The 25,099-nt window shown below is 36.0% G+C and overlaps 1 protein-coding gene across 2 annotated transcripts; it reads left to right on the top strand.

Annotated features, from left to right (window-relative positions):
* Positions 1–8,914: 8,914 nt before the first annotated feature.
* Positions 8,915–14,488, top strand: LOC148879384 (uncharacterized). Of its 2 annotated transcripts, XM_088960904.1 has the most exons (5): positions 8,915–9,395; positions 9,945–10,110; positions 10,306–10,762; positions 12,788–12,862; positions 13,853–14,488. In XM_088960904.1, exons 1-5 carry the CDS (start codon positions 9,312–9,314, stop codon positions 14,343–14,345), a joined length of 1,275 nt encoding a protein of 424 aa, XP_088817030.1. In that variant the 5' UTR covers positions 8,915–9,311; the 3' UTR covers positions 14,346–14,488. The 2 variants fall into 2 exon arrangements, with proteins under 2 accessions (XP_088817030.1, XP_088817031.1); XM_088960905.1 differs by lacking the exon at positions 12,788–12,862 and having other exon boundaries at positions 8,998–9,395.
* The last annotated feature ends 10,611 nt before the right edge of the window (positions 14,489–25,099 follow it).

The raw sequence follows: 25,099 nt of genomic DNA on the forward strand, positions 1-25,099 counted from the left end.
CATCTCAATTTCTTGAGTTTGATCATCATCTCAATTTCTTGGGTTTTATCATGGTATCGGAGTGGTGGTGATATTCACCACTGATTCGTTCAGAGGGTGTGTGACTGTTGAAGAAAATGAGTTGTGTGACTCGTAGCAGTGAGGTTTGGTGTGTGTCGAAACACTCATTTAATCCAACATCTTTTTTATGATTTCACGTATGAAGCGATGACTGGCAATAACTCATCCGCCTCCTCCAAGATCCCGTCGATCAGTGATCCCACATATGTGTATTATCTGAGTTCCTTAGACAGTCCCGGTTTGCTTTTGAGCCAAATCATTCTTAATGGAGAAAATTATCATGTTTGGAAAAAGGCTTTTTAGAGAGCCCTAAGATCTAAAAATAAATTGAGCTTTATTGATGGGACTCTGGACAAAACTAAGGCTGATGATAGTGACAAGAATGCTTGGGATAAATGCATGCTATGGTTGTTTCGTGGATCTTTAATTGTGTTGACAAAAGCATACAAAATACTATAGTTTCTTTTGATGATGCTAGGGAGTTGTGGACTGAACTTCAATAGAGATATCATCAAGGGCATGGTCCCCGACTATACCAGTTGAAAGGGGAATTAAATGAATTCAGGCAAGGGTCATTAAGTGTCACAGATTACTATGCTAAATTGAAGGGAATTTGGGATCAGTTGGACCAGTATACTAAAACCGACACTTGTGTGTGTGGATCGACGTGCAGAACGTTGATCAATATGCTGGAAGAAAGGGAGAATGAAAAAGTATAAATTTTTTATGGGTCTTGATTATCGATACGGTACTATCAGATCAAATATTATAAGTATGGATCCACTACCTTCACTTACTCGCTGTTTTGCTATCATATCAAGAGAGGAATTACAATTGAAAGCAAGGCAACACGAAGATCCAAGGATGCAAGCTGCTGCATTTGTAAGCCGAGGAAAATTAGATCAAAAGAGTCAGGTGGGAGAAGGGCAAGATTCCGTTGACTTACTCGTGATCTGTGGTCATTGCAAAAGACCTGGACATGACAAATCTCATTGTTTCGAGATCATTGGGTATGCGGAACACTAGAAAAACGGAAATAGAGGTAAAGCAGGCCGTGGTCGAGGACGAGGCAACGAAAATCACGGAGGTAGAGGATCGACGGCCAATGCAATCCAGGGTCGAGCAGGTACCATTACTGAAGAAGTGGGAGCATCGAGCAATACTATACAGATGTTGTCTCTCACACAAGCTCAACTTGACCATTTAATGTCACTGCTAGGTACAGGTGATTCAGAAAACATGATCCATGATGCACTGTTTGGTAAGAAATTTTCCTTAGTCCACTTGTCAAATTGGATTATTAACAGTGGTGCATCGAACTATGTTTCTAGTAACCTTAAAGCATTTGAGAATGTTCGATAAGTTGGAAAGGATGAAAGAGTTGTTATCCCAAATGGAGATTCTTTGAAAGCAAATAAAATAGGGGATATCATGGTTAACAAACATACCAAATTAAAAGATGTTCTTTATGTTCCAGATTTTAAATGTAATCTGATATCCTTAAGAAAGTTAAGTGAAGATATGGGTTGTGCTATTACTTACTATTTGAATGTTTGTGTGATACAGGACCCCACTCGACGGACGTTGATTGGACTGGGTGATCTCAAGGATGGCCTATACTATTTGCAAAACACACATAGTGCTCATGTGATGACTGTCAAGAAGAGTACAGAGAAGCTGTGGCACAAACATCTAGGACACCCTTCTGACAAAATTTTATCGTATTTATCTGGAGTGTATGGTTTCAGTTGTAGTAGTAATGGTGTTATTGCTGTGATGTATGTCATCGTGCAAAGCAGACACAAATTTCTTTTCCTTTAAGTGACAATAAAGCTTCTCGTGCATTTGAATTAGTATATTGTGATCTATGGCATCGGTATCACACTCCATCTCTTCAGGAGCTCATTATTTCTTAACTATTGTGGATGATTTTACACATACTATGTGGGTGTATCTTTTGCATGATAAATCAGAAACTCAAAAAAATTTCATATCTTTTTATGTTATGCTTAAGAGACCATTTGGGGTTGATATCAAGGTGGTTTGTAGTGACAATGGAATAGAATTTTTGGGGACTCTCAATGAGTTTTTTCTCAGTCAGGGAATTATCCATCAAACTTCTTGTGTTGAGACACCACAACAAAATGAGAGAGTAGAAAAGAAGCACCAACACATCCTCAATGTGGCAAGAGCATTACGTTTCCAAGCTAGTCTACCTTTAAAATTTTGGGGAGAGTGTGTCATGGCAGCAGCTCATCTCATTAACTACACACCAAGCAGTGTGCTAGGAGGCCACACTCCATTTGAAGTCTTATTTGGAAAAACACCCAAATACTCTCACATTAAAGTATTTGGGTGCCTTGCGTATGCCAGAAGGCAAGGTATTAGAAAGGATAAGTTTGGAGAGCGTGCCGAGAAGTGTATTTTCATTGGATTTCCATATGGGAAGAAAGGATGGAAAATGTACATTTTAGAAAAGGGAGATACTTTTGTGTCCCGAAATGTATAATTTTATGAAGAAGTCTTTCCTTTTAGCAATAATGAGGCACTTAGAGTGGAAGAACTTCCGAGTGAGGAATGAGAGAAGTCTTGTTGGGATTAATGACAACCAACATATGGGTGCAAATGAATAAAGCATCCACATAGGTGATGTAGAAATAAGTTCGGGTGAGCAACGAAGAGCAGATGCATCTGACCAAGTTGCAGTAAGTACGCCACAAAGAGATGAAAGTGAACAATATGTTTTGCAACAAGAGCGACCTCAACGGGAAAGAAAACCCCCTGGGTACTTAAGAGACTATGTGTGTGATGTGTTGTTACCGCCATCCAACGTGAACTCAGTTCGAAAAGCGCCCGTAGGTAAGGCCCATCCTTTAACACACTATATTTGCTATAGTAAGTTTAGTTCAACTCATAAAGCTTTCTTAGCGGCCATCAATTCTCATGATGAGCAAACCAGTTATGCACATGCTGTCAAGGACGAACGATGGATTAAGGCGATGGACAAAGAGATTAAGGCCTTGGAAGAAAATAAAACATGGAAAATTGTGAGTTTGCCTTGGGGAAAGAAAGTGGTCAGATGCAAATGGGTCTACAGAATTAAGTACAAATCGGATGGGTGTATTGAACATTTCAAGGTCAGATTAGTTGTACAAGGCTTTACTCAAAAATGGGGAAAGGATTATATAGAGACTTTCACTCCAATAACAAAGCATGTATCTATTCGTGTCTTTCTGGCAGTGGCAGTGGAAAAAGGATGGGAAGTTCATCAAATGGACGTGAATAATGCCTTTTTACATGGCAATCTCAAAGAAGAAATTTACATGAGGCTCCCACCGAGTTTCAGTTCCGAGAGACCAAATGCAGTGTGCAAGTTACGTAAGTCTTTGTACGGCCTAAAACAAGCCTCTAGAAACAGGTTTGCAAAGTTGGCAGCATCCTTACGTGAGTAAGGTTTCAAGCAAATCCACTACGGAGAGTACTCTTTTCATATACAAAAAAGGAGACATCTTTCTTGGTCTCTTGGTATGCGTTGATGATATTATACTAGTTGGGAGCAATTCAGAAGTGTGTGCAAAATTCAAGGCGTATCTTGATAGTTGTTTCAAGATAAAGGACTTAGGAAATTTGAAATATTTCCTTGGAATAAAAGTGGCTCGATCTACTATTGGTCTATTTTTGAATCAACGCAAGTTTGTTTTGGACATTTTGAAAGAAATTGGACTGACTGGGTGCAAACCCGTAGACACCTCAATTGAGCAAAATCATCGTTTGGGGCATGCCAATGGTAGTTTTCATTCTGATCCAAATCAGTATCGAAGGTTAGTGGGGTGATTGTTATACTTGACAATCACGAGACCCGACATCACTTATGTTGTGCATGTGCTTAGTCAATTCGTACAACAACCCCGAGTTGAGCATTGGGATGGCCTTGTGCATGTTCAGAAATATCTTAAAGGATGTCCAAGGCAAGGTATACTGCTAAATGGTGAGAATGATATGGTATTGCGAGGATACTGTGATGCAGATTGGGCAAGTTTCCCTTTAACTAGAAAATCAGTAACCAGGTTGTACTTCCATCTTGGTTTCTCCCCTATACTTTGGAGGAGTAAGAAACAATCCACAATGTCTAGATCCTCAATAGAAGCGGAATATAGAGCCATGGTTGTGGCTGCTAGTGAAGTGATTTGGCTGCAGAGGTTATTAAGTGAATAATTAGTGCCGCAATTGGGAGCTACTAGTCTATTCTGTGACAACAATGCGACATTACACATTGCAAACAATCCTGTCTTCCATGAAAGGACTAAACATATTGAAGTGGATTGCCACTTTGTACGTGAAAGGCTGCTTTCTAGAGAACTCTTACCACGTTATCTTCCATCACATTTACAGTTAGCAGATTTATTTACTAAAGGCATTAGCAAACGCCAATTTTAGTTTCTTCTTTGCAAGTTGGGCATTTCGGATCCTCATGCTCCAACTTGAGGGGGAGTAATAGGAAGGTGTGTTTGTATCTTTGACCTAGTGATGTTCTCTATAATTAGGAATCCTAAATTAGGTAGGTGATCATTATTGGGGCCTAATTTTATGCCTTGTAACTTGTATATATATTGTAGCTAACATGCCTTTGAGTTATGGTTTTATAAAATATTATTTCTTCCATTGAAATTCTTCATCTCAATTTCTTGAGTTTGATTATCATCTCAATTTCTTGGGTTTTATCACAAGATTAATGTAAATCAACCACATAAATTTAGAATTAGACTTGGGTGATGATGAGGGGGATGATTGTAAAAGAATTTGGTGTCCAGTTTGTAAGACTGTCTGAAATCTTCTAACCATGGTTTGCGAATCGTCATTGACCCAAATGGTCGGATCATTCGATTTGGGAACCGTCTGTGCAACCAGTTCCGTTTTACCCTAAATCTAGTTTCTGACAAAAAACTATTAAATTAGTCAATAACCCGTTGACCCGGATAATCGAATCATTGATCCATTCAGTGGTTTTTGACTATTTTTATTTTTAACTATTTTTTTTTATTTTTACAATTTTATTATCAAAATAGATTGTCCATTCGAATCGAACAATCAAACTGTTGACTAAAAAACTGATAGTGAAAACGGTTCCGTTTCCGAATCGTTATTTTTAAAACCATGCTTCTAACCTGGAGAAAGGAGGGCTTTGCTTCCCTAAGAATGAATCGTTATTTTTAAATTTTGACGCCGTTGTCTTAGAAAACGGTTCCATGTTGGTGCCATATCAGAAAAAACGGTGCACCAATAAGCATAGACTTATTTAAGACTGTTTTTTCGTAAAGTGTAAAGAAAATGACCACACCTTGAAATTTGGTAAGGCATAGTCCGAGAAAACATTAAATCTGGCGTTTTTTTGTTTTTGCCATCATTGCTGCCAACGGTACTATGCCATGACCCACCACCAATATGGCATCATATGAAGCATTGGATGTGGAATTGTGGACCAATGACAAAAGCAATTATAGAACACTAGTACCGAATAAAACCAGAGCCATTTTCTTAGAAAGGGATACAATCGATCCTCATCCAAACAATACAGTTTTCTCAAAAAACAACTCTAAGGCAAGGGTAGTGATGCCAAACACCAGCTTATATTTGAAGGTGGGGTTTGACACAACAATTGGGTGACCTAGGTGATGACTATGAAGATTCAAATCTTGAAAACAATATCTCTGTATGTATAGAAGTAAGGGAGAATGGCTGATTAGCTCAGGGTCAGAATTTGTAGGTTCAAAATACTATAACATTGATGCCAATTCACGGGCGAACATTGATGCATAAAATGTGAATTGTGGTCCTTTTGAATGTTTATAACTCTGTAGCGTAAATCAGAAATCTGCATTGGACAAATTTGTACTTCTTTGTAGAAGTAAAGGCTGCAGAGTGCATACATCTGTCGCTCGAAGGTGATTGGCATATTTTATGAGAAAATGATTAATTGGACTCGTTTGCAAGGTGACGACTTTCCAATTCTTATTTGTTTTTTTTTTCTTTATTATTTTTATTATTATTATTATTATTATTATTATTATTTTTAACTTAACCGCCCCTCTCTCAATCAATCAGTGGTCATACACCTGAGAGATTAAGGCCTTATTTGGTTCATGGTCATAATTAAACCTATTTCAATTTTCTAATTATGTGCTGACTTTGGGTAAGAAATAATCGGAATTCTTGTCACTTGCTACAAAGTTCAGAAAATGCATATAATAATATGAATTTGGCTAAAAAAATCTAATTGTAATTTTTTTTTTCAATATTTGGTTGAGTAATAGGCTTTTAGGTCTTGAGTATTTATTAATATGAATTTGAATCCTCCACAGTTGAACTCATATTTATCTTCATTTCTGGTCCACGGTAGGCCAACCGCCACACTATCCACCTAATGTTTTGAACCGATTATGTTGATTTTAGTTATGTGGTTTGTATCTAGATTAATAATGAGTTGAAAAGGGTAAACTTCTTAAACTGTATATGCGATACAATTATTTTCTTTTAAAAAAAAAAAAATCTGTATAAAAATATTAATTATATATGATAAATAGTATTTGGATTTAACTTTTATCACTTATAGAGAATTCAAGACAAATATTAATTTTATATTGTATAGATATTGTAAAAAAAATGGCGAAGTTCCAGGTTATTATTATTATAGGATGTGAAGTCTAATCGGGTCAAACCCAATATCCCAATTTATAACGGGTTATGTTCTATATTTATTCTATTCCGATTACCAATCGATTTTGGAACTGGTCCACCCTGTCCAGCACGGGCAGACCCGACCCATTGACAGCTGTATGGGTCGAAACCAGAATGGATGCTTTGGCTCTTAATGGGTGGCAATGGGGTACCCACTAGACCTGTTCAATGGCTGGGTGGCCCGACGGGCTGGCCCGGCCTAGCCCTCAGATGGATTTGAACAGGTATATGGGCCCACGGACTTAATCTTGGACCAAAAAGTCTGGCCCGCAATAAATTTGAGCCAGGTTCGGGATTTGCCAAAATAGCCCGGTCCGAGCTCGGCCCGGCCCGACCTATAATTAAACCTAAAAACCCTAGTTGGATACCCCTCTTTTTTTCACCTCTTTCCCTTAATTTTTTAGTTGAACCCTTCTTCTCTACATCCTTCTTCCCTTCTTTAAATTCTTTTTAATATAAATAAATTTTAAATTTATATTCTTTTTTTAATGTAAATAAATTCTAATTTATATTGATTATTGAATAAGAAAAAAAAATAATTTTTTTATTAGGTCGGGCCAGGTTCAGACTCAGGCCTAACATATTTCCATTAATGAAGAGTAAAAAGCCGGCCCATAAACAAGTCTGATACCACTATTTCATTGTACCCGATGGATATGGACTCATTTTGGTATTATGGATTCGGGTTTGGAAGACAACAATAAGATCGAATGGGTCCAACAATTAGGTACTTTTCGGGCATCCATTACATAAATGCATCTTAATTATCAGGATTTGAATTAAGTTCACATGTAAAGAAAATAGTAAAAGATGTAAGCAATCTCTTTTGATGTTAATTCAGAGACTTGATCAATTAAATCTGAAGCGTTTATAGGCAATTTAGGCGCGGGTCTAAAACCAAGTGTGTCAACCCGGATCTGTAATTGATACTTTTCTCGAAGGGGTGATAGATTGGATCTGATGCTTATCCAGAAATTTAGGGTCCAGGGATTAGGTTTTGCCATTGAGTAGGGATCACCTGCCAACCACGTGGAACAGCATCCGTGTCTGAACATCACATGCATGGTGGGTCTGAATCGGGGTCACTTACCAATAAAATAGGTTCCAACACTGTACCAACAAGATCCGGTATCCTTAGGGGTGCAATTTGGGTGGACCTATCCTAAAATTTTATACAGGTTGAATTTGGATTTTCGGTACTTAGGTTGAGTACAGACCTAAGAAATTGGTTTTATTTTTATTTTTATTTTTTATTTTTGAGCCAAACCCAGGCCTATTCCTTTGGTAGTCCAAATCTGATTCAACTATATAAATTCATATATACATGTGTATATATATATATATATATATATATATATATATATATATTGGAAATATTGAACTTGAGTAGACCTTAAACCCAAATTTTAGAGTCGGGCCTGAATCCACTATAAACTTGGCTCTGTGTCTTGTCAAATCATGTTGGTAGAGTATTGAAAGGAATTTTATTGATTGATGATCAGGACTCAATGGATCTGTCTGATGGGAGTTCGGATTTGATGGGTCCCAATGAACCACACATCAAAAAATCTCATTATCAAGATGTTCTTCATGTATGGCGAGCTGGGATGGACTCCCCACAGTGCATCCCTTCTGTGATTTGGGAATATACAAGCATGAGAGGTATTTCCAATGCACGTAGATGGACTGTGAGTCATTTTTTATGGGGAGTCTAAAGAGTTTAAATCAACTCCCCACAAGATTACCTCTCACATCTTACAATATATCCCTGCCGTGTACTAAGAATATCTCTCGATTATAATACAAAGAATAATGATGTTATCATCGAAAGATGTTCTCAATTTCGGCGGATATAATCTGTGGAACGTTGTGAGGGACCGCCATGTGGGGGGCTGATTCGGTCTCGAACCCAATAGCCCATCTGAATTCATCTATACCTGATTAGCTGTAATGACTTGTTGGGATTAGATTCAGACTTGCGGTAGATCCCATATATACGATTTCGGATCTCCTACGCACAACAATTCTACCCACGTTTACTTACAATACACCAGCGAGATTAGAAACGTCTCTCCGTTCCATAGATGATATACTGAGGCGATGTTACGTGGGTGGGCAGGAAATCCGGACTCTAACACATTCCGGATCCGTTAGTCACACACTGTTCTCATATCTCTACCCACAGAAAAAAAGTAATAAAAAGTGAAACAATCTCAGAGGGGTCCACGAGGGGCGGTGGTTTTCTCGTCTGGCCCGATTCAGAATCTCTACTTGTATACCCGAGGGGCGTGCAGACAGCAGATTGATTCGTCCAGATACTTAACAAATCGAATCCACAAAACCAATTTGATTTTTGAGTGTTTCTTGCTGCAACCCAAACCTGTTGCCTTCAAGCTTGGAATAATTCTGGTTTTGGAGGATTGAGGATGGATAAAATGATACTGCTTTCACCTTCTACGAAAAGAAGAGAGGTTTCGGTTCCGAAATTCATTTTCTGAACTGGGTTTCTCTCAGGCATGGCGGAGCTTTGTCTAAAGGCATATTTTACCTACTCTTCTGGACTGTCTCGCCAGGAGCAGGGTTTGTACCGGGTGGTTAAGGTCACTAGCTCTATCGAATCTGTGTTGATCAATTTTGTAGTTCATATATCTGTTTCTTGGATTATTGAGCTACTGGACTGTTGAGGCTTGTAATTTATTTTCTGGTATATTCTGTGTTCTCCTTATTCAAGGCTGATGATCTTTTGTATTTTTTTTAATTAGCAAAGTCTTATTATCACTGTAATTTTCTCTACATATTTTTAAATCAACTCTGTTATTACGATTCATGTTATTTGACAAAAGATAACAAAAAAGGATTCTTAGCTTCAGATTTTTTTAACTGTTTTTTTTTAGCTTTTGAGCTGTATATGTTTTTCATATTTCACTTTCTAGTTTTGTGAATCAAAACCTCTCTCTCTCTCTCTCTCTCTCATATCTGGGTAATGGTTTTCAAGCGTTTTTGATTTGGTTATTCAGTTGTACGTTTCTGTTTGCTCTACTGGGTGGTGTTTATGAACTGAATGGTCTGTAAACCTCTCAAAATATTCTCTTATCCTCACCCCCTCCATTTGCTAGTTATAGGCTTTAGTTGATGTTTGGATGATGCAGGAGTTCCAGCCTTTTGTACAAAGTTCTGGAGCAAGACAATTATACCTTCACACAAAGCCAATTCAGATTGAGGACCGGTGGAAACCAACAAGCTGGTTTTTGCACCCTAACCAGTCTGCCAAGCTTGATTCAAGCATCAGGAGGCCTGTGCTTGTTGACTTGCAAGGTTCATATTTAATTATTCATTGTTAAGCGTTGGAAAAATGCTAGCCTTACATAGAACTTATAAATTAATATTTTAAAAAATCTGCTTGTGTATTGGGCTTGTTTCAGGTTGTGTTATCATTTTACGGATGAAAAATTATTGCATTATCATTAGAAATGATCTGGTAATCATATTTAACCCTCTTTTTGTCAGCAGATGTTCACCCTGACACGGTACTCTTCAGCTTTGGGATCGCTGAACAATGCACAAGGCATGAAAAGATATTGCAGTTCCTCAAAATGGGATCTAGTGAAGTGTTAAGAGATGGACTAGGTCTTTCTCTATTGTCCGACTTGATTGGGCTTCAAATGGCAGTTAACTTCTGCCCAAACCGACTGGTTTCCTTGGATGATTTTTGTCCATATAAGGTTGGGGTTGACATTGTTCAGCCTTATTTTGTCCAACCAAATGAGGAATTCCAGAAGCCTATCTTGGATCTTGTAGGGGATTTGGCGCATACTTCAAAAATTATGGATCATCCTGAAGGCAGAATCATGTTAGCAGGCAATGGGGCTGAAATGAAGGATTTACTTTCAACTGTTGTAGAGTTTTCCATGCCAAAGAGCTCAACTAAGTATAGGAAACAATCAATTCTGGTACCACACTTTCCTAGGTATGGACCTATGGATACAATTTAAAATCACCAGTTTTTAGAGGGTCAAATTTCTTGGCTATTATGTGCATGCAGAGACTTACAAAGTTACATTCTCGGACTATTGAAAATTGCAACTACTTCATCATGTTTATAATCTATTTTGGAAATTATGATGGAGATTATATTCACTGAAACCATTATTGTTGACCCATCAACTCTTTATTCTATCTTCTAAATCAGTTTGTCCCCTTCTGCCTGCATTGGATGGGGCTACCTGACCCCAGAGGAGATTGATTGGATAACTTTATCTGCCTAATCCATGGATTTTTCATCTTCAATTTGGTTTTATCTTTTTATCCTACCCTTTAGTTGGTTTTTTGGTTCATTTTCTTGGCTGTGCTCAATGAAACTAGGTTTATTATTTTGGTTGTTCTTGACCAATGAATGCTGGGCCAGGGGGGTGGGGTACATTTTATTTTAATGGATATGCGTATTCTCTTACTCAGTTACTATTTTCCAGTAATCATGCTTGAAACTTCTTTTTTAGAAGTGCCATTACCCAATGTTAGTCCCTTGTATCTGAGATCTTGGGAGGGGCAGATTGGATATGGATCTAGCCTTCGGCATTTTTTGCATGAAGTGCCCATGCTCAGATTCAAACCCACACTCTCGTCTGTCAGCCAAAGATTTTACCAGAAAGTACATAAATGGTTCTTGCCTTTATTTTCTAGTATCATTTTTCTTTAATGTGCAATGAAATAGTTGTCTTCTTACTTATTCTTCATCCTATAGACATGGTGGTGCCCATGAATCAACACACTTAGGCTCAGTTTGGAAGGAGTACAAATACAAATATGTACAGTACAAATCCATACAAAATAATATAAAATACATAGTTTTGCACTCTACAAATTTGTATTTGTACTCCTCCTAAACTGAGCCTAAAAGAAAAGGTTGGGGCCTTCAAAAAAGAAAAAAAAGAAAAAGTTGGGAATGCCTTTTCATTGGTCTGACCTTGTTTTTAGGGAAAAGTAAACCAATAAGTGCACAAACTCATGGTTTAGAAGCATTTTCTTATTTTTAAATTTCTTTTTCCTTTCTTGATGACCGTATTTTTCCTTCTTGGAGATGCATTGACCGTGTTAAATAATGTGTATCTAGTGTGGAAGCCACTGAGAGGATCACTGTTTTGAACAATCAATCAACTTACCATGAAAAGAAGTATAATGACACAGCCCTCTTTCTGTGGAGTGTCATATAAGCAGTCCTCCCTTCCCCATCTTTCTTATGGGGAAAAAATTGTTCAATAGTTGTAAATTTGTGATTTCTCAAATTTCTGTAGTATATCTGACACAATTTACAGCTCCTTTATGGAGTAGCTCCTGTAATCCTGGTCTGTGTGCTAACCTTCATGCACTCCTATAGCCAACTACTGCCATTGTCAATGCTATCACCTATGCTTCTGCCTGAGGAGTGCTCCTGTTAGGATGAGAAAGTGAGCGTATGCTTTTGCTTTAAATATGGCAGACATTCCAATGTTGTGTTGGTGTTCAGGTAAACCACTCAATTGGTCTTGCTTCAGAGAATTTCTAGGTCAAGAAATGGATGCTCTTTAGCGAGAGTCATCAAATTTTTCTGAGTCCTGTTTTTCTGACATTCCAATGTTGGAAGGTCTTGCTTCAGACATTCCAATGTTAAACCGCTTGCCCTGTTTTTCTGAGTCTCTGATTGTGTCATTGAGTTCCATGGATCTAACAGTGAGAGTCATCAAATTTTCAACCTCAGATTGCGAGAAAAAATGATCTAAATAGAAGAAAAAAGGTTTTAGAACTGTATGTCCATTGAAATCATATCGTTAGAAGTCCCTTTTTTATTGGTTGAAGGCTTGAAGCCTGTGTGTTATCAGTTATGTGGATATTCCCAGATTTTCTGAAACATTTTACTAATAACTTTTCTAGTTAGTTTTATTTTATGATAAGCATTATTTTATGTATATGCCATAAGTTTTCATACTGCCCCACTTCCCTGTCATTCTATTGTCAGACTGGAAAGAAGTGAAGCTACTTTCCATGGGTCTTCAATGAAGCTTGAAAATGTGACTGTTGTACCCCTAAAGAGGTATGCTTCACTTGAGACATGTACCATTTGCATTTTATTTCTTGTTGCATTCATCTGAAATTGAGAATATAATTATGGATTTTAATTATGAAATGGCCTATATGTTCTTTACTTATGGTAATTACAATAATAGTCAGTTACTATCAATGGTGTTGAAAACAGCATTGATGTTAGGTTTCCTAATTTCTAGAATTTCAACAGCATTGATGTTAGGTTTCCTAATTTCTAGAATTTTCTCAGGAATCTCCTTCACATCTAAGTGAATCTTAGAACTGGATTTGATAGCAGGCAGTTCCATGGGATATGTGCCAATATCTAATCTTGAAACGTGAAAGAAGTTCTGTGCTTCTAATTATAGCATATTATTACTTTATTATGACAAAGGAAGGATTGGATAAATATGTGATCCAAGGAGGGTACTTTCTGAGGAAGTTAACTTTTAATTTCTTTTCCTTTTCTGGGAGGGAGAAAGCTAGCTTTCCCTTTTTAATGAAGTTTTTATAATTAGCTTTTTACTGGGTTCACTTCACAAAATTTTAAGCACTCATAACTTTGTAATTCTTCTCTGCGGTCTATATACACATTTCATTGATCTACTTCTTTTTTTATCAATAATTTCATTGATCTACTTTGCCGTCTAGAGTTTGAATGTAGTTCAGCAATTCATTAATTTAGCCTGTTCAATCAGTTGGCCTCTTGACTTTGGAAGAGCCAAAAATGAGGATTCCTGTAGTTACAGTAGATTGCTTGGTTTTGAACTGTTATCCTTGATTTGTCTCAACTTTTGGGTTATGTCCACCTGAAATTGTTGTGTTGAATGACTCACAAGTTGTCATATGTGTAGTTATTGATTGATTAGTTGATTTAATTTGAAAATTTCCACAACTTATTATTATTTTTGTACTTGAATTAGATTTTGGTCGTTATTGAGATCATCTCTAGTTTTTGTTCTATTTCCTTGTTATTTCTGACTCTCTTAATTGCTCCCAGTCCTGAGAAAATCAAACGGAAGCTGTCACCAAAGAAAAACAAGGTAGAAAGACCGGGAGAGAAAGGGATCTCTACAGGAGAAACAATTTCTATGCATGTGAGCCTTCTATCCCTTATCCTAAACAAAAGGCAGGGGAAGATGATAATCCAGTCACTGAAGAAATCTGGCCCTGAATTACCTCAACTTCTGAACCAATTTTCTGCTGGAATTGCTGGGACTGGTCTTGCTGTTCTCTTGTCTGTTTTCTGTAAGGTTGTTGGAGGAAGAGTTCCCTTCTGTGCATCCAAGCTCTTGAACACTGGGTTCGGTTTTGGATTGGTTTGGCTTTCTTGGGGAGTGAACACACTGAGAGACACTATCATCTGTATCAGTAAAAATTCAAACAAGTTGGGGTTGAAGGAGGAAATGATTAAGAGAATGGACAGGAATATGAATGAAATTTTCTTCAGGGCTGCAACTTTAATGGCTATGGCAGTGCTAAGGCTTGCATGAACAATGATGGTAAGACAATAATTTGAAGGAAGATGAGATGCATTCATTATTTTTCCCCTTTCCTAACCTGAAGCGGGTTGGAAAGTTTAATCATTAATTAGTTGTGGTATATCTGACCAAGCTCAGATATATTTTGTCCTAAATGGTGAGTCCCCTTTTATTTTTGTCCTTTTGTGATTATTCTCTTACCACCGATATGAAAGGGTCCATCTGTAGTGATCATATGTTTACCACAACTGCAACTTGGGTTGGATCAACCAGAACCTGGCCTGAAAATCCCAATAAAGGCTTGTTCTGGATTCGGGACTTTGGGTTGAGGAGTTAAAATTTGGCAAACCCAACCCCAGAGGGAGGTCAGGTAAGGAACTCAGAGAAACCCCATGGGTAAATCGTAGACCTTTAAAGGTCTAATGTTTTAGTGGTATTAGGATCAATTTAAGTATTCTTTTAACTTACATCATAACACTGCATTTCAAGCCAGACAAGACCCGACTAACCAGAACTACGGGTTGGGCTGGTTTGCTCTACGTCCAACTATTCTGCCCAAGCTGCACCCACCTAGCTAAGACACGTCTGTTTTGATGTTCAAAACTCCAGTTCTTGAATTAAAAAGGTGCTTTCTAACAGAAGGAATCAATTTAGCCATGTGGCAAATCCACCCAATGTACAATTGGTGGAGAGAAAAATGTAGGAGCCTTTTAGGTTGTCTGTCATTCTTGATGTACGATTCTTGGATTATGTAAATCTCTCCTTTAAAATTATCTAGTTCACTAGGGACGGTGATTTTCCCCCATTTCGCTGATCCCTCAGGATAGGACGGGGACGGGGAGACTGGAGAGTACTTTCCACCCCTCACTGGGATCCCTGCTTAGTAATATTTGAAATGAAATAGAAATAAAAAATTAGAATGAAATAGAATAAAAAATAAAATGAAGTTGACAAAAAATAGTGGACCGGTGGGGACGGAGATGGGGAAAATCAACGGGGGCAGGGACGGGGATGAGGAGTAGCTTCCCATCTCCACCACACCCCGTTGCTCTTCCTTTTCTTGCCCTTTATGGGCCTGGTTTGTTTCAGTGCAATTTTACTTGTACTGATGAAAAAGCATGGGAATGGAAATTAGTAATGTGCAAATTCTGGCTTATTTTTGTTTTGATTTTTACGACATTTTATTTTTTTTGTGGTGCAGAAGAAATAAGAGAAAAACTCACGCAATGCAAAGTTGAACACTCCTATGCATTTGTACAAGTAAAATTGCATTGCAAACAAGTGGAGCCTTGGGTTTAGTTTGGAAAGAGTACAAATGTATACAAAATAATACAAAATATAAGTTTTTAAACTCTACAAATTTGTATTTGTACTCCTTCCAAACTGACTCTTATATTTTGTATTATTTTGGAAGGAGTATAAATACAAATTTGTAGAGCACAAAACCTTATATTTTGTATGTATTTGCATTTCACATATTTGTATACGTACCCTTCATAAACTGAGCCTTATACTTTGGAAGGAGTACAAATACAAATTTGTAGAGCACAAAACCTTATATTTTGTGTTATTTTGTATATATTTGCATTGTACATATTTATACTCATACTCTTACTAAACTGAGGCTTAGCTATTGACTCTGAAAGCAATAGATTCAAATCCAACTTTAGGAATTCCCATTCCAAAAGTCATCCTGGTTGTACTGATCAGCATTTTGTAGATACATTAACTTATGACTTGATGGGATATAAACCCTATCATTGACTTAAGGATTGAATAAACTAATTAAACACTTAGGGGGTGTTTGACAGTTTGTTTTTGAAAATAAAAACAATTGCTACATCAGTAAAAACAATATAATTTTAATAGTGTTACAGTTGTTTTTGTTTCTAAAAAGCAAAACCAACCATGCTGCCAAACACCCCCTTAATTTTTTTTTCTTTTTTTATTATCTTTTTGCTGAATATGTTAGTCATGAAACTGAATACATGCATCCGGATCGTCTCCACAGAAGTATACGATGAGTTATAATGAGAAATGCACACTTGTCTAAACCATGGGCTATAATATTATTGGATGAACAAGGTACATTTGAGCTCGATCTTCTACGCACAGGCTATTCACACACATTAATTGGAAACATTTTGCATATATCATCATTTATGATCTGTCACTGTAAGGTCTTGTGCATAGCATACCTAAACCCAGTACATATGAGACCAAGCACACATGCTAAGATGATCACTGCCTCAGAAAAATGAAGGTGTGGGAATAAACTTGCATAAGTACAGGTTTTTCCGTGATAAGATGAGTAGAGTTGAAGCAGGGATTAAAATATTGATATAGCCATGTATTCAGATATGGATACATCAATAAAAAAACATTTTTAAACATTTAAAATTTTACTTGGTTGGAACCTTTTAATTATTGTAAAATTAAAAAAAAAAAAAGAATAAGAGTCAACACACACCGATGCCCAACTTTAGATATCAAGTATCAATATTTTAATCATTGACTTTTGTGAATCCTCCTGTCCCTACCCTTTAATCTCCCGGTATCTATAATTTCTATTTGTTAAATTGATAAATTTTTTAAACTATCCTTATGATTTAGTCAATTGACTAAGTTTGTTCTATTATTGTCTAATATTATTCCTATTGTTTTTGATAATTGATTAACTCTACCCTTATCATTAGCATATATTAATATTCCTTCAAAACTGGTACACATTTTGATATATAATTTTTTATACTTTTTTTAAAATCCAATTCTACCCTTCGTCCCCCCTCCTCTTCTTCTTCTTCCTTTTAGTAGCAGCAAATCGAGCTGACTCGGCTTTAACCAGTGGCGGCAATGATCAAAATCGTTGCCCTTGCTGCAACTTCCAGCAGAGTCGGTGATCTTCTTCCTCCACCCCTTCCCCTCTTCGTTTTCCCTCTCCACATACAATCCCATCTTGAGATCTGAGTATCTCTCATATCTTATATCCGGATTCCTTGATTTGATCGTGCTCTTGAATCAATCCCATATCGGAGTGAACCAACAACCTTTTGTAGGTTGAAATTCATCCATTGGGGTCCATCGCAACAATTGAACGGGCGGTAGATGTAGGCGAAGAATCACTGACAAAACTCAAAACTTGCTTGAAACAGGATTTTTCACTGCTGACGCCTGATAGAACCCAACTAAACAACAAAGCCAACAAAAAAAGCCTCTAGGGAGTTCTTTTGCATATCTTGAATCGAGTTGCATCTCCTTTTCTGTAACTATGACTTTGTTCAAGCTCTCATTTCTTCACATCTTAAAAAGATGAACCCTCTAACCAATTAATAGGTGAAGAAATTGGAATTTAAGAAGGATGACCTATTGCTTTTGCATATCATATGAGTTTTAGCAATCCTCTCGTCACTGACCCAGATTTCTTCAACTGATTGCAGAGGCTTATCTCTGTGTGTGTGTGTTTTTTGAGCAGTAGCATCTGTATCAGTTTTTCACCCTTGTTATTGGCTCACCAAACTGGCCATCGGTTCACTCTCAAACCTCATTTATTTTTCTCGATCTTGAATCACTCTTGAACACCCTGATTTGCCAAGGTTTGCAGGTTGAAATCCATTGGGGTGTTCCCCGGTTAAAACCCTAATCACCATTACGACAACAATGGTCCTACAGCCGAAGACAGGCTACTGAAGAGGTTGAATGTGATTTCCAGAAAATCATCTTCATCTCTGCAACAAGAACCCTCCACCTTTAATTTGACGAAAGATTTTGCACACCTTGTTTAACGAGAGATACAAAACCTAGGGATGGTACCTCATTTCCTTCTAAGCCGCTCCAATATAGCCTCCGGCTGCGAAGTCGAGCTCTTTCATCCTTGAGCTCTGCATTTTCTCTAGTAATCTCAGAAACGCAAATAAAATCATCTTCGGGTTGAGCAGCCCAAACCTTTTGACCTTGTAAAATGGTCCTAATGCATTAAAATGGAGGATCCATGGATTTCTATCTATCGGGACCAGTAGTGGCATAGGAGGGGGTAGCTGGACCTGGGCGCGGAAGACTAGACTGAGGAAGACAAAGAAGTGGAGATTCCAATTTAACTTGAGGGCAAAACGGGCATTTTGGTCCTTTCGTCAATGTTTTGACAATAAAGGTAATTTTCCAAAATAATCAAATATTAGATGTACTTAATCAATGACTCAATTAGTTAAAACCATAAGGATAGTTTAAGAAATTTATCTTGGGTTGCATGACAGTTGAAAATCACTACTTACCCTCCCTTGCTTCTCAAATTCTGCCAATCAAGTTTGGGCTTTTCATTGGGTCAACTCAAATCTATAATATCTATAAAAGTGATAATAGGAGGTCTTGACTTCTGGAATTTTGGTTGGATAAAAATTACCATTTTATTTGACATTTTTTAAAGTGTAAATAAGAATAAAATAATTATTTTATAACCTTCTTAAACACTGGAATTAAATAATTGCAATTATTCAACATGTATTAAATGGCAATTGAATTAATTGAATAGAAATTACGTTAAAACATTTTAAAAGTGATAATAAGGACAAAGACATATATTGTATAGATAAACATTTTTTAATGATTTAAATTAATGATTGTAATTGCCCAAATTATAAATTGGTAACTGTAAGTTACTTAATACTCCGCTCTTCCCCATTAATCTAGGAAATAGGAACATGAAAAGGTTGGCTGGAAGTGGAAGAAAGCCCTCGTCCGTTGATTCAAATGATGGACTGGTCTACATATGTCTTGAATTAACCCTCTGTCCGTCCTTCCCTCATTTTAATTTGTTGATTTCAACCACTAATACCCATTCAACGGTCTATATTTTAATCAATGTAGACAATGAACCTTGAGGTCCTCATGAATCTGGCTACATGTGATTATCATGCCCGCTGGTTTTACACTTTTTTTAAGAAAACATCCAAGGGTAAAAATTGGCATTTCAAGTTAGCTCATCGTTTCATCGCTAAGGTCGTCTTGTCATTCTCCATGAAATAGTCCCCCTGAATTGGCCAATTCAGTTTTATTTCTAATAGAAGAATATACCTTAGAAGACACACTTTTCAAATCCTCTTATATTCATTACCTTAATATGAGATTTATCGCCCATTCATACCGCAAGTAAAGAAATATGATATCACCACAAGAAGGCCTAAACTAGCAGCTTAGGTTGAGGTAAAAGAATTTAGGGGTGAGCAAAAAAACGAAAAATCAACTTACGAAAAAATCGATTGAAACCGAACCAAAAAATTAGTTAACTAAATCAGTCGGTTTGATTTTGGTTCGATGTTTTAAAAAAATTGATAGTTTCAGTTTGGTTTCGGTTAACCATGTAAAAAACCGTTGGTTAACCGAACCGACTGATATGTGTATATATATTAATATTATATATTATATGTTTTTTTTTTGAAAATCTAATAAAAAAGTTTGACAGTTTGAGAGTGTTCAGATTGCCGAACTGAGGCTTTTTCAGTTCGCCAATCTGGATGCCACTCTCCCTTTCCCTTTCCTTCTCAATAGCCTGTTTGATAGACTGACACCCGTGCCTTTCCCTTTCCCTTTCTTTCCCTCTCTCTCTCTCTCTCTCTCTTAGGCCCACTCTCCCAGTCCCAATTTTGAGTTCTCTTCTTCGTTCTTCCCCAAAGGACCGATGGCCTTCGACGCTCCACCCTCCGACTGAATCACCGACGACCTCTGACACCAGCAATCCCTCTTGCTTTGGCGACACCGATGATCTCTATCACTGACAGCCTCCGACACTGGGGATCCCTCCTGCTTTGGCAACAATCTTTTAGACTCCCACTCTCCCTGTCTCTGGCTCCCAATTCCTTTTTTTTTTTTTAATTTTGAGGGCATAAAAAAATAAAAAAACCGAACCGTGGTTAACCGGTCCACTGATTAACCGACCGACCAATAAACCGATTGCATCGGTTCAGTTAAATATAAAATCCGAAAAAGTCAGTTCGGTCCAGAAAATCACCCCACAAATCATGAGCACCCCTAAAAGAATTTATTGTCCCAACAACTTTCTGTTTTTTATTTTTTTTTGAAAGCCCCAAATAGTTCCTTGTTAGAGGTACACAACAACCATTCTATTTTATTCAAAGCTACATTTCTTGTTAATGTATAGAACCTGTAGAACCAATTAGCTCCTTCGGTCCTTCCATTTGCTGTGAATGACCTTCATTTTACATATTTATTGTTTTTGGCCAAGTCCTTCAGATATAATCTATTGTAAAGAAATGTAATTTTATCGATTCTAATTAGTAGCCATTGCATTAATTTATATTTATCTATAATCTATAATCTAGACTGCTTTAAAAAGCATGAATAGCCTCTGTAATATTTCTGGAAATTTCTGATGACAAAATTTACCCTTCCATATTTAAATTTATTGATAAAAAAATGAGGTAAAAGGGTAATCAATTATTAATATTAAATGAGTTGAAAAGAGACAATTATAAGATATTCAATGCATTCAATTTCCTCTCATTAAATCCAACACTTACGGTATTAATTTGCATTCACCTTCATTGAATCATATATTTAAGGAATTTTTATTTCTCCTCATCATTAAATTCTACTAATTAAATCCATACATAATAAATTAATAATTCCAATAACATAAAAACACACTTTTAAAATCTACCTAAAAAAAAATAGTGTTTTCATCTAGGCAGTGGTAAGAAATTAAACCATTTTAGGTCAAATGGGGCAATCCATGTTGTCACAACTAAATAGTAAAATTGAAAATAGATAAAATAAAAATAGTTATAGAAATTTAAAAAATTGGAAACATTTTTAATACTATATATTCAACATATTAAATAGTAATAAGTATGATAAATAAGAAATGTTTTATTAATGATGGAAATGGAATGTAAAATTTTAAACCAATTATAAATAAAACTATTTTCCTATTCTCTCTCATTAAATCTCATATTAAGGTATATTCTCTTATTAAATCCATAGAATTAATTTTAATATTATAAAATAAATATTTTGAAAAAAACTATTTTCTTCCCTCCCAATGGTGGGTAAGCAATTCAACCATTTTGGGTCAAATTGGTTAATAAATAATGTCATAATTAAATAATAAAAATTTAAAATATATAAAATATATAATATAAAAAATAAATTGGATTGGATATATATCTAATATTACATGTTCATTATACTAAAAAAAATGTGTATGAAATGTAAGAAGTAATTTTATTAATGATGAAAATGGAATGACAAAGTTAAAATCAACCTATAAATGAAATAATGTCATAGTCAAACAATAAAACTTAAAAAAAAAAGAAATATAAATAATAACAAAAAAAAAGTAAAAAATTGGGCACATATCTAATGTTATATATTTATAAAAATAAATATTGGATACATCTCTAATAATATACATTCATTATCAATGATGGAAATGTAATATAAAATTTAGTGTCAACCTAGAAATCAAATTATTTTCCTTTTTGGGTTGAGGATCAGTGGTTTGGGTTAAATGCATTAACCGATGATATGATAGTTAAATAATAAGTCTTTAAAAAATAACAAAGTACAAGTAATAAAAAGAATATATAAAAAATACATATTAATTATGTCAAACAAAAATTAAGTATGATAAGTAAAAATTATTTATATGATGTAGATGATATTTAATTTAAAACAAATCGGAAAGTAAAGCTATTTCTTATCTAGATGGTGGATCAATGGTCCAACTTTTCAAAGAAGCTCATGATGTCATAATTGAATAATAAATATTTTAAAAAAGATAGAACATGAACAATGAAAAAGTAAAAAATTCTATCACATTTGGGAACATTTATAATGTTATATATTCATCATAATAAATAAAAATTATTGTTAAAATAAAATTTAATTTTATTCATGTAAAAATTATTATTATTATTATTATTATTGTAATTTAAAAATTATTGTTAAAATAAAAATTATTGTTATTATTATTATTGTAATTTAAAATTTCTACATAATGCACATGCACATTTACTACAAGCATTTGAATTTATTTTTAATCATATTGTTACTTTTGTTAATTTTTAATTTTTATCTTAATTATGATATATCTAAAATTCATGTACGTGCTTAATTAGTAGTAATATTAAAAGGGCTCAATCTGCAATAACCCAATGAGCAGGCATGAATTAATGCATGATGCATGGTTGGTAGCAGTTCCAAGGGCTCAATCTGTAATACCAACTCTCTTGGACTTTTCTAATGCCTGCTCATTGGGTTATTGCAAATTTCCTTTTGTGGCCAGATCAATCTTGAGAGAGATAGAGAGAGATTTTGAAAATCATGATGCTGAGTCCGGGCCTGTATCCACATGCTACGCACGTTCATGCAGCTACTGGGCTAGCTAGAAGCATTAACTTAATTACATAATGTTGTTACTTGTTAGACCTGCAAATTGTATCCAATTGTCCAAATTCGATTTGTTTATAATTGGGTTGAATATGGGTTCGACCCTATTTGATTCAGCATGATCTGATTAAATTCAATTTAAATATATATTAGAAGAAGCCAGTGTGATGCACGGCTAGTGTTAAGAGATTACCCTGAGAAGAGAATATATTCAATTTCCTAATAGAAAAGCAACTGAATTGATTGTGGACCTTGTGGTTGAGTTTAAATAGACTCATGCTTGATCTATTATTTTTTAACTGAATTGGTTGTGGATGAGTTTAAATAGTTTCATATTCATTCAATATGTTATTTTTACAAATTTAAAAAACCACAAAATTCTAAAAGGGTTGAGAATGACATGGATAATTACATTTTATAATATGGTATACAAAATTTAAATGTATTTATTAATAAAATTGGTTCAGATGTTGTATTTTTACTGAAAGAGTCGTAAGTTCAAGTTTCACACAAAACTATTTTCAATTAATTTTGTTCAGGATAATTTTATCAAAGCAATTTTCCTTAATTTTATTAATAATATATAATACCTTGATCATTTTTAAATTTTAACTCAAAATATTAATGTCATCGAATATCACATTGCAATCCGAATCCCATTTAAATCCGACAGATAACATTTGACTTGACAAATCAAATTTGGATCCAAGTATATATCCGATCCGATCCGTTTGAACCTCCAAAATTTCGTGCATGTATATGGAGAGGAAGACGCAATTACTAATTTAAGTTATTAATTAACAAGATAAGCTGACGACTGTTGATTAAGAATCTAATTGTGATGATCAATGCAACTTATGGGCAATGGAGAGATAATTGAGCAAAGGTCAATTCCATGAAGTCAATATCCAAGACACCATTAAGGTAAGGTTAGTTAGGGAATTACGGTCATTCAAATATGGATTTAGTCAAAAAGAAAATTGAAGAGTAGCCAAAAGTGGAGGCATTTTCCTTGCAACGGCTGAATGACTTAATCAATTGGATTTATAAAAATGAAAAAAAAAAAAAAAACTGAAGGGCAAAGTTGGAAATGCACAACAAAGAAGAATTAAGATAAAGAACCAACCACCGATAACAGAATACTTACAAAAAAAAAACTACCAATAACAGAAAAACTGCATCTCAATACTCTTCTTCTTCTTCTTCTTCTTCTTCTTCTTTCATATGATACCCCACCACCCATTATCTCCTCTGCAATCTTCACAGCTCCAAAGCAATTTCAATTTCAAAGCAAGAGCCCCACTACATTTATAACAATTCCAGTTCGGCATCAGGCCATCTCAGCCTCAGGCAGCTTCAACACAAGCAGTTGGGTAGAACTCCGGACTGCTGATTTCAGTTCCCAAAGTTCTGTACTTTTAAGTCATTGGCCTATCGAGAAAGGAACTCCAGAAAAGAAAGAGGAGAACCCATGCTCAATTCATCGCATCAAGACTGTCCGGGTGCAGATTCCATGGGTACAGCCAGAGGATTCTGGATATATTGGCAAATCATGCGCCTGAAAGAAGCTTACGTTAATTGCTCTGCGGCTTGCGATTCTTGAAAAAGCTGCAAGTGGTATAGGAACTCTTTGTTTCATCTGGGCAACTGTGGTTCTTCTTGGAGGTTATGCCATTAAACTAGGCACCATGGACTTCTGGTTCATCACCATTATACTCTTAATTGAAGGAACCAGAATTTTCAGCCGGAGTCACGAGCTTGAGTGGCAACACCAATCTACACGACACATAGAAGAAGAAGAAGGGATATATAGTTTCGGGCACTGAAATACAGCTACCAGTTCTTTGTTCAAACCACCAAAACAATTTTCCTGCCGCAGAGCCACCATGGTCGACAAGTGAAAGAGAACACCAACACAGCAAGACCCAACAACAAGTTCATGAAGAACATGCCTACACGGATATGGGAGACCGCAGATGTCCCCTTAATTCCATGTGTAAATGGGATTTCGCTTTCTCGCAACGTCAGCAAATTACTGTATTGGCTTCAGCTTTTGTCTGCCACATCCCGTGTTTCTCTCTCTCTCTCTCTCTCTCTCTCTCTCTCTCTCTCTCTATTGAGGCTTATTCAGCAGAACTACGGTGAGTTGAGTAACGATCCTGACAAGAGAAACCAGAAAACTTTCTCTGAATATCTTCTATGGGTTGGCATCTGCTGAAGCACTGTTGTTTTTGACGGAGAAAGCATACTGGGAGTGGAAGGTCATCTACCGTAAGATATTGGAAAAGGTGGACAAAGAGTGTGAGTTACATGATGATGAATGATAGGCCACGAAGATCGAACAGGGTGCCGACGCGCAACCCAAA

The sequence above is a fragment of the Nelumbo lutea genome, chromosome 1 (assembly GCF_056320005.1).
Source record: "Nelumbo lutea isolate HS-2025 chromosome 1, American lotus-T2T, whole genome shotgun sequence".
NCBI lineage: Eukaryota > Viridiplantae > Streptophyta > Magnoliopsida > Proteales > Nelumbonaceae > Nelumbo > Nelumbo lutea.

Coding starts and splice junctions, on each gene's coding strand:
- LOC148879384 (XM_088960904.1), top strand. CDS start 9,312: ATGGCGGAGCTTTGTCTAAAGGCATATTTTACCTACTCTTCTGGACTG. Junction 9,396..9,944: donor GTTTGTACCGGGTGGTTAAG/GTCACTAGCTCT, acceptor TGGATGATGCAG/GAGTTCCAGCCTTTTGTACA. Junction 12,863..13,852: donor ACTGTTGTACCCCTAAAGAG/GTATGCTTCACT, acceptor AATTGCTCCCAG/TCCTGAGAAAATCAAACGGA.